Source organism: Talpa europaea (assembly GCF_964194135.1).
Source record: "Talpa europaea genome assembly, chromosome: 15".
Lineage (NCBI taxonomy): Eukaryota > Metazoa > Chordata > Mammalia > Eulipotyphla > Talpidae > Talpa > Talpa europaea.
Window position 1 is genome coordinate 81,178,223 of NC_140083.1, and position 14,289 is coordinate 81,192,511.

The following is a 14,289-nucleotide window of genomic DNA, read 5'->3' on the forward strand; positions in this document are numbered from 1 at the left end:
TCGCCCGGGGCTCCCTCAGCAGTATATTTCAGTTAGTCTGCCTGTTCTGTTCCCCACTCTGCCTCTGGTGAATCCTCTCACCTTCCTGCGCCTCTGGACTGAACCCCAGTTCTTGTATGTATAAATAAATAAATTTTTTTAAAAATCCATCACCAGTGCAAAAGGGTAGCAAGATATGGACAGCTCCTGGTTATGCTTTATGCATGTTTACATAATTGTATTACTCTGGTTGAGAGCCATTTAAGATGACAAAAAATAATTTAAATAATGTAAACCTCCTCTGTTAAAAATAAAACTTATCCAACCCTAAATCAGTATCTGCTAAATTCTGTGCAATTTGGAACAAAATTTGACAAAATATCTCTTTACAATTTGTAAAGGCAGCAAGCTATAAGTTTAAAATTTTAAATATGTTTATGCAAAAGAAGAAAAAAATGAAAATATTCAAGAAAGCATCAAAGATATTATTTATATCAGGACAAATAGGACAGTATCATTAATAGTGTTGGAATAACTGACTAAATATATGTAGGAAATTTTAGATTTAACGTGCTTGTAGCCAAATGTTATGCAAAAACGAAAACTTTATATACAAATAAATTAAAACCTAAAGCTCTAATGGCTTGCGTACATTCACTTATGGGAATGGAGGTAGAACATTCAGTAAATACATTTGTGTGTTCAATTGATTTTCTTTTGCAGAAAAATCGCCTCTATCCTGAATTTCAGTGGTAAATTCCACAGTGATTTATTGAATTTCCACAGTAAATTCATAGTCCACAGTGATTTATTGATTTATTTATTGAAGTCAATAAAAAGTTAAGCCATCTTCTGGACATCTGATACATTAACTGTACACTCTTTCCCTGATACAATATGATATGAAAAGTAATATCTGAAATTGTTGTCATTCTTCATGTTAACAGGAGAGGAACTAAACAGTGTATCAAACCAGCACACAGATGGCTAGGAAAGATGGGTACAGTGCCCTGATTCATTCAGACTGCTTTTGTTTTAAAGATTTATTTTATTTATTTATGCAAACAAGATTTGGGGTGTAAGCCAGAGGTGCAAGGGAGTGAGAGGATTCACCAGAGACAGAGTGGGGAGCAGAACAGGCAAATGGAGTGAAATCCACTGCTGAGGGGAGCAATGGGGAGACAGGAGAGGTCTGCTGCACCATGTAGGTTAATCTCTGGCCGGGGATCGAACTCTTGCGGCAGTGGCTGGCGATAGCTTCATAGTGCTGAGTCAACCCCTTGCACCACTAGGGAGGCTCCCACTCATACGTCTCTTGATCAAACTGTGAAAGATGTTAATTCAATCCGTGAGACCCACTTTTGCAAGTTATAATGTGATATGACATATTGGATGTGAAATGTCATGAAACACTTCAAAATTCTAAAATGTGCATGAATTTTGCTTCAGAAATTCCTCTTCCAGTAATTTATAAGGATATAGTCACATAATATTTACATAAATTGTTGAATTTACATAAAATATTATTGAAAGATTTTTATATCATAATTTAAAAATGGGAAGTTTTATTAAATAATGGTTTATTAATTTAAAAGTACAATGCAGGAAACTTACAATGCAAATCTATATTTTTATCACAAAGAAGTATTTGCAGTTACTGGTTTCAAAATTGACTGCATATAAACGACTTTCCAGTGCATATTTATATATTTTCCCACTGAAAACACAGACATAAAACCATTTTGTTGTCGTTTGTTGATACTTAATTATCCATTAGTGTAAACTTCAGACAGAAATCTTTTTACACAGAATATTTGTTTTGTGCTTGGAATGTGTTGAATAAAACGGTCGCATCTATTGTCTCCAAGGACATGATTCCCACTGCAGCTCTATTAGGTATTTTGCCAAAATTCAGTGTATGTTAGATTCATTAGTCATCTTTGAACTCTGGTCACAAAGGACCTTTTATTTATCAAAACAGAGGATCCCTGGACATTCAGGAGTCTGAGATAATAAAACATCCATCCTATCTGATTATGTAAAAATTTACCTCTGTCCAGAGAAATTAGAAATCATCTCTTCTAAAGTCTTCTAAAAATCACAAAACATTTCTCAGACATTTAAGGTAAATGTCTTTTACTTATAAGTAAATAATAAGACATACTATAATTTTTTTATTTCAGCTTTCAGATTTGTGGGTTAGAATCTGCAATGAGAGTATGGCGGCCACTCAAAAAGCCTAACTGCTACAAAAAATTGTCTGTGAATGTGTGAGAACTGGCGAGAACATTTGTGTACATACTGCTCCACTTAGACTTTCAGTTTCCTCGTCTGGACTATCTGAATCACTCAGTCGACTTTGAGTCAACTGAAGTCATGATTAACTTCCATGAGAGTAAGTATGTTCTTCTTTGTTAATTTTAGCTTCTTCGTTCATTCAGTATTTTAGTTCCTTGCTCTCTGTAAAGTATCACACCTACTTAGAGATCAGATGATAATAAATTAATTTGTATGTTTCTGAAAAAGAAAATTTATATCTAATGTTATTTTTGTTTTAGAAAATGAAATTTTAAGGGATTGGACTCAATGGAAATATTCATTACAGTAAAGATGGGTCAGTATTTGCTCACTCTTTTTATTCTTAGTATGGATAGCAATACCAGTCATATAAGTTCTGAAGATACATGTTTTAAATTAATTCATGAGTAATCATGAAAATAGGAGAGAAAAAGAGATGTGACTTGCCCCACAATATCACTCTTACTAATCAATATGTATCCATATATTTATACCGAGATATTACTTTATATCTTTTAATCAAATGCCAGAATATCAGCAATTTTGTCATTAATGATCAATGTGTTAATTATAAATGTAAATCATTCCTTGTAATATACCAAGTAGAAAATACATTTTAATAAAAGTAATTTATCTAAACATTCACTTAGTATTTTGATATCACAGAAGATAAATCTTGGTGATTCAAAAGAGGGGAGACTTTGGGCATCTGGAACAATGCCCTGAGTTAGGATGCTGCAATAAAATACTAAAAGCCTAAGAATTTTCTCAATTTTCTCAATTCAGTTCAGAAAGGGAAGAATTAGCCATGTCTGGGTTTTACAAAAAGGATTCTGATTGCATTGATTTTAAAATATTGAAGGGGGAAATAAATATGTATGTTATTCATAGGTCAATATATTTTTTGGTAATATTTCGGCAGTCAGCTAAAGACACCTGGAGTAAAATTAGTGGTGTGATTGTCAAAAGGAAAAAATTAAGAATACAGAAATGGAAAGACATGATGATAAATTGAATGTGGGAGTAAAGAAAAAGGAACAATTAAGAAAGCCCTTATATGAGGCATAGAATCAACAGGAAAGGAAGCACAATAGTGAATCGTTTTTTGGTTTTTTTTGTGTGTGTGTGTGTGGGAACCTCGCCGGTGGCCAGGGAACAAACAGGCGCTGCAGAGGCTGCCGGCAGCCTCGCAGCCCAGCACTCAACCGCTGCGCCACCAGGGGAGGCCCACAATAGTGAATCTTGAAAAATAAAATCTTGAGGTGTACATATCTAGGTAGGTGGATTTCTCAATAGGAAAAATAACAAAATAAAAATGCTCAGCTTAAGAGTAGTTAGAAGTGTTCATCATATTCCAGATGCAGCTAAGATATCTTGACTATATTCTCTAAACGTGTATTATTATATGCATTATCAGCATCTAAATGCATATTATATACATACTATTTTCATCTGAATTTTTGGCATGGATAAAAATACTATATAAGGAAGTTAATTAGCTCAAGGACACTCAGATGGGAAGAAAGATAAGCCTAAATTCAAATCACCTAAGTCTGACCTAGATGTAAAAAATAACATAAATTCTGAAGTCAGGAATGCTGTAAGACTTATTTTCACCATGGATACAAATTTTAGAATCATCAGTCTATCTGAATTCACTTTACTTCTGAGAATCCCGTAGCGGGAACAGTGAAAAAAGAACAACCTGCACAAGATATTTCAGGTGAAACAACAACCACAGGGATTAGAAAAGGAAAAGGAGACATGGAAGAGAATGGGAAAAAATAGACAAAGTGGTAGGAAGAAATTCAGGAAAATGTGAACTAGTGGAAATTCAGGAAAATGTGAACTAGTGGAATTGTGAAATAGTTGAAAGGAAAAAATTTCTTCTGTTAGCAGTTTACAAACTCAAATACAGCAGAAAATCTGAGTTAAGTGAACACTGAATTGTTGTTTCATAAGTGAAACAAGAGGGAGGCTAGTAATGACCTTGGCTGGAATAATTTAGATGGTGCACGAATCCGATGAGTCAGTATATAAATAACTAAAAGGAAAGAGGAGACATAGTCAAGTGGGTAAAATTTTAATGAAAATATAGAAGTATATTTAAGAAACAATGAAACCTTGTTTAACCTGATAATGCCAAACTTCACTTATCATACGGCAAGTGTGTAGAAGCAGTCAGAGGTCGTTAGGGTTTTCACTGTCAAAGGAATAAGAAATCTTAAGGGAAAGTAATTGTTCAGATGATACAAATTCCAAACCAGCTAGTAAACTAGGGAGAAATTGTTTGCAGCATGAGAACATCCTAGAAAGCATAAAGGAGATATAATATAGGTTATCCATTCTAAAAGTAGGTGAAAACTAGTGTCAAGGATAAATATTACAAATACATAATCGAAATAAATCTTCTACAGGGAAATATTACACAATTTTGGATTATAACACAATTAAATGAATCTTTAAAAAAATATATTCAGGGGCCTCTCTGGTTGTACAAGGGATTAAGTCTCAGCACTACGAAGCTGTCCACAGCCACTGCACACGAGTTTGATTCCTGGCCAGGGAGCTACCCACATGGCACAGCAGACCTCTCCTGTCTCCCCACTGCTCCCCTCAGCACTGGATTTCAGTCAGTCTGCCTGTTCTGCTTCCCACTCTGTCTCTGGTGAATCCCCTCACCCCCCACACCTCTGGCCTACACCCCAGTTCTTGTATGCATAAATAAATAAATCTTAAAAAAATTGCATAGGAATCAAACTCAGATTTACTTCTCTTGAAGTTAGGGGCTGGTCAGCACCTGCACTCCTCATATAAAGTTTTCCTTATCGCTTCAAGGAAATTGGAGAAGAGACAATCAAAAATGAGAAACCAGACTGCAGTAACAACCTTTATCCTGCTGGGACTTACAGATGATACTCAACTAAAAATTTTGCTTTTTGTCTTTCTTTTCCTTTGCTACATGTTGAGTGTATCTGGAAACCTAACCATTATCACCCTCACTTTCATTGATGCCCACCTTAAAACACCTATGTATCTTTTCCTCCAAAATTTCTCCGTCTTAGAAGTTTCATTCACAACGGCTTGTATTCCCAGATTCTTGTATAGCATATCATCCGGGGACAAATCCATTACTTATAATGCTTGTGTCATTCAACTGTTGTTTATAGACCTCTTTGCAGTAACGGAATTTTTTCTTCTGGCCATCATGTCCTATGACCGCTACGTGGCCATCTGCAAGCCCCTGCATTACACCATCATCATGAACAGCCGGGTCTGCAGGAACTTCATCCTCTTCTGTTGGGTAGCAGCCCTGACAGTCATTCTCCCACCAATTAGTCTGGGCTTGGGCCTGGAGTTCTGTGATGAAAATATCATTGATCATTTCTGCTGTGATGCATCTCCTCTCCTGAAGCTCTCTTGCTCAGACACGTGGTTGATAGAACAGATGGTCATAGCCTGTGCCGTGATAACCTTCATCATGACCCTCTTGTGTGTAGTTCTTTCCTACATTTATATCATCCGAACTATTATGAGGTTTCCCTCTGCCCAGCAAAGGAAAAAAGCCTTCTCGACATGTTCTTCCCACATGATAGTTGTTTCCATTTCCTATGGTAGCTGCATCTTCATTTATGTCAAACCTTCAGCTAAGGATGAAGTAGCTATTAATAAAGGGATTTCACTCCTCGTTACGTCCATTTCACCAATGTTGAATCCCTTTATTTATACACTGAGAAATAAACAAGTGAAGCAAGCTTTTCATGATTCAATTAAAAAAATTGCATTCCTCTCAAAGATGTAAAGAAAAAAAGAGTCAATGAATCCAATTAGAAGGAAGAGTGAGTAGGCACAGAGCCTGAATCTTTTAAGAATATTTTTAAATAGAATCCTGACTAATCCTTCTTTTTTAACTCTCCATTAAAATTAAACTTTAAGAATGTTTATTCTCACTATATCAGAGAAATCTTTGTTTGTTAAATATGCTGGTTCTTATTCCTAAAAACACCTAATTGATAATACTAACCTGGGTCTGTCTTTTTTCTTATAATAAGTTCTATCTAATAAGTTTCGTATAATAAGTTCTGAATTTGTAATATCCCCACCTCAAAAGCAACATTTCAATTGGGGTTCAAAAAAAGGAATGGAGGAATTATCTCTCAGGATGAGCCTGCATCCCCTGCCTCTCCCTACTACAAAAAGTCCATCAGTGCAACATCTGACGGAGCCTGCACACAAAACTTTCAGTTACTTGGGTCATTAATCTAAATAATTCTATTCAGAAGTACATGTAATTAATGAAGTGCTCCCTTTTTTATATATTCTGTGAATCCACAGTGATAAAGATTCATTAGGCATTTATAGTGCTTGTTCATAAAGCAAGCTAGGTCTTAAAAAAATAACTTCGGAACCTTTACTCATTTGATCATTATCTCAACCACCTGTATTACTCAGGTTACTCAGTGGCCCTTCTTGAGTTCATTTGAGAGGGTGTTCATTTCTTCCCTGGTGACCATGTGAACGTGTGTAAACCTCACAGCAATGAGAAGTCTTTCATCATTAGATTTCGGTACTTCTTCCTTCAGATGAGAGTATAGAATATTATGCTAATTTCCATGATGCATTGTGCTCCCTACTTTCCACTTGACTGTCTCCTCTCAACCTGTCTATTGACTCTGCGTTTCATTGTAAGAATTGTACCCCATCTCCAAAGAGTTTTTGTCACTCCAGGCCAAGGATGGTTTGGTAACTATGTTGGCATCAATTCACCTTATGTTTTTCTTTCCTCTCTTTTTCTTTTTTATTACTAAAACCACATAAATCATTATGATCCATGGGTATAAAAAGTCACTCTGATCACAATAGTAATCTTATATACCAAAAATGTTATAGCATTAAAATCAGACTCATTGGGAATTATAAACTTTGCCCAGTGTTTCAAAGGTACTGTCGATAACAAATTGCAGGTCATACATTCTTCCCTTGGAAACACTCAGGATTGACAGCTGTGGCTTCTATAAAATGTCCTTCTTCTCCATAATAGCATGGGATGTGATTCATATTTGTCATGAGAGATTTGAGTGATACATGTGGAGCATTGAAGAGTCACTTTCTGTTATAAAGCATGTCTTTTTTTAATGTTTAATATATTTTGTTTTATAAAATCCTTACATCATTTTTATTTTTGTGCAATGCATGCATTTTCATTTTTGTTATATTCCCCATACAATTGCACTCCCCTTATTTTGACCCTAATCCCTCCACCCTTCCCACCCCACCCCACCCCCGTAGTGTGTCTCTGGTATATAGTTGCTTGTTGATTTTGATTTTTTCTTTATTATAATTAGTCTTTTTTCCCGGTCCCTTATTTGGTTTTTCTAAATTCCTGCTATGAGTGAGACCATCCGGTATTTTTCTTTTTCTTTCTGACTTATTTCGCTGAGCATGATCCCTTCCAGCTCCATCCATGTCACAATGCCTTAGCATGTCTTTTTTAAGGCATTGTTTTATTTTTATCATTTACAAGGCATTTTCTATTAATATCTTAAGTCCATAAATTTCAAGTTTATTAAATAAACAACAGAGGAGAAGACTTTGTTAAAAAGATCTCACTGATAAAACCTCTTTTCTAAGGTTGTTTCTCTAGGGTGTGCCATTAATTAGCATGTTTCCAAAGGGATTTCACCAGTTCATATCTACCTCTCTTTCTCAGACAAAACTCCCTAATAGCCATTTAGTCACACTCTGTTCATTTAAACCACATTCCTTTCATTTGATAGTGTTACTTTTACGTCTTGACATACTGCTCCACCTATGTTGAACTTATGTTGAACTTTAAATATGGAGGCAATCCATTCCCAAATTTATTATCTGTATTATGCCACAGCTTATGATAAAATAAGTAAATTTTCAGAGACTTGCAGAATAAAATATTCTAGTGTGGTCAATTTAATAACATTTTATACCATTTAACTATAATCTAAAATTAAATCTTTAATAATAAAATTAGTGTAATCATGTCCACAGCTGACCTTCATTTTCTTAGACATTTTTAATAACCTCAGTTCTCAGGTATACTGGTACTTCACTTTTTATTAAAACACTTTTGTAAATCGAGCACTATACAAAAATAAACAACATGTATGAAAATAAATAAATTTATCTCATTTTTAAAAAGAAAAAATATGGTGAATGAATTAGTTTTGTTGTACGTAACTAGCATTTTCTGACCATTAATTACCACGAAAAGTTTTTTTATCTGCTGCTGATTTTTCCTGTCATCATTTGTCTGTGCAATTAAAAAAAATTTTTTTAAATACTCTTTTTAAAATACAATTAGCAATGATTTAGCTCCTTGCTGGACGATATGTTAACTCTGGAAATGAGATATTCTTGAATTTTTTGCTTTCACATTACCAATTATAACACATGTAAAAAGTATTGCACTTTTTAATATTTGATATTTCAACATAAATATTAACATTTCAGGAATATAAAGTAAATATTATAGTTTTTACTATGTGACTTCTTAGATTATACAAATTCAAAATACTGTGAGGATGAGAATAGAAAGACAGAAAGCACAAAATAAATACTCCATCTTTTTGCAATTGAATGAAAGCTGAACAACGACTTAAATATGCAGCAACTGTGAGTTTGACCTACTACATATGTTTTGATAGAAGGAGTCTTAATCTCAGGAGTACATTGACTTGGAAAAAACTCTTACTGATATAATAACAGGAGAATCACATGCCATGGATGTCATCAGAGTATACTGGACAATAATCATCGAATATACAGTGGTCACAAAAATCTCCATATTTAATCAAAACAATTAGTGCACAGTCCTGCTAACAAAACATTCATGTAAGGATCCAAAAATATTGATGTAGCTCTTTAAATGCAGCTTATTTCTAAAACTATTTTGACGGTTGAAAACTGCTCTTTTCGGCTGATGAAACTCAACAAAAACAAAGTAAACAACCCAGTCAAAAAATAGGCAGAAGAGCTAAAAAGACACTTCTTCAAAGAGGAAATGCAAATGGCCAACAGGCATATGAAAAAATGTTCAACATTACTGTAATCAGGGAAATGCAAATCAAAACTACAGTGAGATACCATCTCTCACACCAGTGAGAATGGCACATATTTAAAAAGTCTAGCAACAACAATTGTTAGTGAGGATGTGGAGAAAATGGAACTCTCCTATACTGCTTGTGGGAGTGCAAACTGGTACAACCACTATGGAAAGCTGTTTGGAGGTTCCTCAAACTGCTCAAAATGGAGCTTCCATATGATCCAGCAATTCCACTTCTAGGTGTCTACCCAAAGGACACAAAAACATTGATTCAAAAGGCCACCTGCACCCCTATGTTTATTGCAGCACTATTTACATAGGCAAGATATGGAAACAACCCAAATGCCGTAAAAAAAAACAACACAAATGACTGGATCAAGAAGATGTGGTACATATACACAATGGAATATTACTCAGCAATCAAAAAAGATAAACTCATGCCATTTGCAGCAACTTGGATGGAGCTGGAAGGGATCATGCTCAGTGAAAAAAGTCAGAAAGAAAAAGAAACATGCTGGATGGTCTCACTTTTAGGAGGAATGTAGAGGATCCAGTAAGGGATTAGGAAAAGGAAGGAAGGAAGGAAGGAAGGACATAATAAAGTAAATATCAAAATTAACAGGCAACTATAAACCAGAGACAGTCTACAGGGTCAAAATGGGTGGGAAGAGCATGAGGGACTAGGGTGATAGTATAGGGGTGAATTGGTGGTGGAAAGTTCACGGGGACTATAACTGAGATGAGAAAGCTTACATTGTACAAAAATGAAGAATGATGTAAAAATATATAAAATTTTAAAAAATTAAAAAGAAAACTGCTCTTTCATATACAATTGCAAAAGTTGCATGTTATTTTTAAAGTGCTTCAAACCTTGACATTAATGCACTATTGTCAAGCAAAACAAATTATATTGAGGGCAAGATGATGAATTCTGGACTTTATAACTTTATCAAATTTCTTTTTCAGAGTATGGCTAAGATATATAGATATATAGATATAATATAGACATAGGTATAGATAGAGATGTCAAAAACGAAGATACAGTTATTGATCTTAAGTATTTTGTGCTCATGTCCCTTTTATCAAAAAAAAGATAGTCAACAAGAAGTACAGACTAACTGCAGCACAACTGGCACTGAATATAATGAAAAATTTGGGATCAAGAAGAGGCAAAAAAAATGAGGTAGAAATTCAAGAAAATTTGCTTATGAAACCTACTTCAACATACTTCTAATTCCTTGAGAGCAGTGTAATTGTTTTACTAAGTCACTAAAGGCTTGTTTCACTTGTTTGTTCCTCAGAGTATAAATAAATGGGTTCAACATGGGGGAGATGGAAGTAGTTAATATTGATACCCCCTTATTCATGGTCATGTCATCTTTTGATGAAGGTTTGGTGTACATGAAGATACAGCTACCATAGGTGATGGAAACCACAATCATGTGGGAAGAGCAGGTGGAAAATGCTTTCTTCCTTTGCTGGGCTGATGGGAACCTCAGAATTGTTCTCATGATATAAGTGTAGGACAAAACCACACACACGAGAGTCAAGATGAAGACGAACACAGAACAGGCAATAACCATCTGCTCTAAGAGCCAAGTATCTGAGCATGTGATCTTCAGGATAGGATTAGCATCACAGCCAAAATGGTCAAGGACATTAGTGTCACAGAACTCCAGTCCCAGTCCCACACTAAGTGGTGGAAATATAATCAACAAGGCAATTATCCAACAGCACAAAATAAGTCTTTTGCAGACCCTCTGGTTCATGATGGTCACATAATGCAAGGGCTTGCAAATGGCTACATATCGATCGTAGGACATAACAGTAAGAAGAAAAAACTCTGTTACTCCAAACAAGTCTATAAAAAATAGTTGGCATGCACAAGCATTGTATGTAATGGTCCTGTCACCTGTTGATAGGCTGTACAAGAACCTAGGAATGCAGGCAGAAGTGAATGAGATTTCTAAGAAGGAAAAATTCTGGAGAAAATAGTACATTGCAGTTTTAAGGTGGGAATCCACTAAAATGAGGAGGATGATGGTCAGGTTTCCAGTTATGCTCAACATGTAGGTGATAAATAGAAATATAAAAGTCAGAATCTTCAGTTGTGGGTCATCTGTTAATCCCAGGAGGATGAACGTGGTTATTGTTGAGTGATTTCTCATTCCTGGCTCCTGAATTTCTCTCAAACTGTGTCTAAAAGTAAGGAGATAAGACTCTGAGAAAAGGACACAATATTTTTTTCAGATGGGTATTTGGTTAGAAAAGTCAAACTATGCCATTTATTTGATTTAATGACAATTATTTCATTTTTAATGGCAATTATTTTAAAACCAATTTTTGGCTCCTTTAAGATGTCATTTGAATGGTTTGATATGCACATTTCAACAATTGAAATCTGATACTACTTTTAGTTCTCTTGTCAATACTAAGTTTCTCAGAGAGACAGTTTTTATTTCTTCCATTTCTTGAGTTCAGTTTATCACCAGGTCTTGTCATTTTTGTACCCTTGATTTTGTTTTGTTTTTTTCCTTTCCTCTCTCACACAACACAATTGGGAGCATTTACAATCCCACTGGCATTGAACCTTCTGAATATTTTAATGACTAATTGAGATAATCACACAGTGATATAGTAAGTTAAAATTTCTACCCCTAATTTTTTTCACCCTTATTTTCCTCTTTCTCCTCATCTATATTTAACCCACAAATTACTCTAGAACTTATGCTAATATATCTGGGCACTAAGCAACAGCCACTAGAACCAGTGGATTTTCTTTCCTGTATTTGAAGCAGGTGAATTTTCATAACTATGAGAGATTGCTATTCATCAGTAACTAAGACCAGCATTCAGGAATCAGTACTTTTGTATATGAGGCAATAGGTTTTTAACTTTCTTTCTCAACCATGATTATGTTATTAATGACATGGGATGATATTTCTGTTTGCAAATAAAGAATCTGAGTCTTTGGATTTTCCTCTGGGGTGAGATAAAAAAAGGATCTTTCATTGAAAAGTCATTAGTTTGTATATGAAATGTTTTTTAAAATATTTCCTATAAAGTGTACTCACAAAAATCCTAGCTGTATATTTTCCCAGTGCCTAAATAATTTAGGTTTATTTTCTCCCATCAGCACATTAACAGATACTATCATTGTCCTATGTATCAAACAATAGTTTCTAGGGACCATTTTATCAAAGCAGCACTGATCAGAGCTCAGGAGAAGTAATTGTTATCTAGTAATTGGGAGTCTTTACACAGAATCCCATTGGAATTGAACTTTCTGAAACAAATTAAGAAAAGTCTTAATCCCACAAGTCTTCACTAGATCCTAATACAATACATGTCCCAGCTTCTGCAGCCCTCCGTTTCATCATCAATACGTGTCTTCTGTTTACCCAGATATTAATGTAGGTTTTGATAAAGAAATTCAGGTGTATTTTCTATTAGTGTATTTCCAGGAGTACTTACATTTAATTATGTCAGTGAACTCTAGTGACAATATTACAGTAAATTAGACCTTTATGATGAAGGAAAATATAGTTATATCTTGGCATAAATTGTGATATGTGAAAATTACATTATTGGGCAGATCACTTCTAAATGTCTGTCAAGTTATTCTATTTCAAAGCATATTCACGAAATCATTCTGGTTCATTTTTTAAGAACCTATAGTAGGTCCTCCATGGTGGCCTAGGGGTTAAGTCTCAGCACCATCACTGTGAAGGCCCACCACAACCAATGGCCTGAGTTCCATCCCAGGCCAGGGAGCTGACCCACATGGCGCAGCAGACTCTCCTGTCTTGCCTGCTGCTCCCCGCAGAAGAGTATTTCAGTCAGTCTGCCCGTTCTGTTCCCCAGTCTGTCTCTGGTGAATTCTCTCACCCCCTTGCACCTATGCCCTGCACCCTAGTTTTTTTTGGCATAAATAAATAAAAACTTGGGAAAAAAAACCTGTACTATACACTATGATTGATGCTACTCTTGCTATGAGGAAAAAGGAGTGAACAGGAACTGATCTAAATCTTTATTGATGCATGCAACAAATTAATGAATCTAATCATTTAACAGTTATATTTTACATTTATAGGACTAAACACCATCAGATATAACTTTTCTTTTCCATATTATCATTTTCATTTTAAACATAGAAGTCTGGTATTTTACTGAGACCAAGAAACTAGAATGTTGAATAAAAACACTGAAATTAACAAACAAAAACATACTTACTCTCCTGGAAGACAAACTGACTTTAGTTGACAATGCAATTCTGAGAGACTCAAGATGAAAATGAAAGTGTAAGGAGAGTCAGTCTGTCCTTAAATGGCTGGTCATGCAGTTTTACATGTTTCTATGACATATTTTGGAACATACATGACAGCAGGATCTTCCATGATTCCCCCACACACAGACACCAGTGATATCCTATTCCACTGTATCTCTGGGAATCAATTCCTTGTTTCTCAGTACAAAAATCAAAACACCTATTTTAAAAGTTTGACAAGGACAAGGTGATTTGTGTAAGTTTCAGAAAGGTAACAGTTGATATCTCGGGACATAAATTTTACACAATGAATTAAGATGCTTTGTTATCTGTCTTTTATGGATTTACAAGGACCATCTGGGTGAATAAAGGGCCCTTTGTGACCAAAGTGCAAACATGATAATGACTCTAAGGAGAAGTGAATTTTGGCAAACTCCTACAGAGACATGTGGGAGCAGTGTCCTTGGGGACAATAATGCAACAACTTTGCCTGAAGAAAAAACAAAATGCTTCTGCTCAAATAAGAAAGCATGAAAAAAAACCCTAAAAATTAGTATATTATCTATTTTTGTATATATGAGTATACATAATAGTAATATATTTATGTAGTTATAAGTAACTATGCCTTTAGAATTTCTATGTATAATATCATGTCTATGATATGTTC

At 34.9% G+C, this 14,289-nt stretch overlaps 3 protein-coding genes across 3 annotated transcripts in view; 1 reads left to right on the forward strand and 2 right to left on the reverse strand.

The window, feature by feature from the left end:
• LOC311185533 (olfactory receptor 6C70-like) overlaps positions 1–14,289 on the reverse strand; it is a gene marked incomplete at both ends in the record, with an annotated part of 58,708 nt that overhangs the window by 33,808 nt on the left and 10,611 nt on the right. The window lies entirely within an intron of this gene.
• On the forward strand, positions 5,141–6,079 carry LOC311184960 (olfactory receptor 6C2-like; the record flags this gene model as incomplete). Its single annotated transcript, XM_084255295.1, has 1 exon — positions 5,141–6,079. One exon carries the CDS (start codon positions 5,141–5,143, stop codon positions 6,077–6,079), a length of 939 nt encoding a protein of 312 aa, XP_084111421.1.
• Positions 10,586–11,523, reverse strand: LOC311184959 (olfactory receptor 6C2-like; the record flags this gene model as incomplete). Its single annotated transcript, XM_084255294.1, is given in 2 exon segments — positions 10,586–10,605; positions 10,608–11,523. Coding segments are annotated over 2 exon segments (936 nt in total).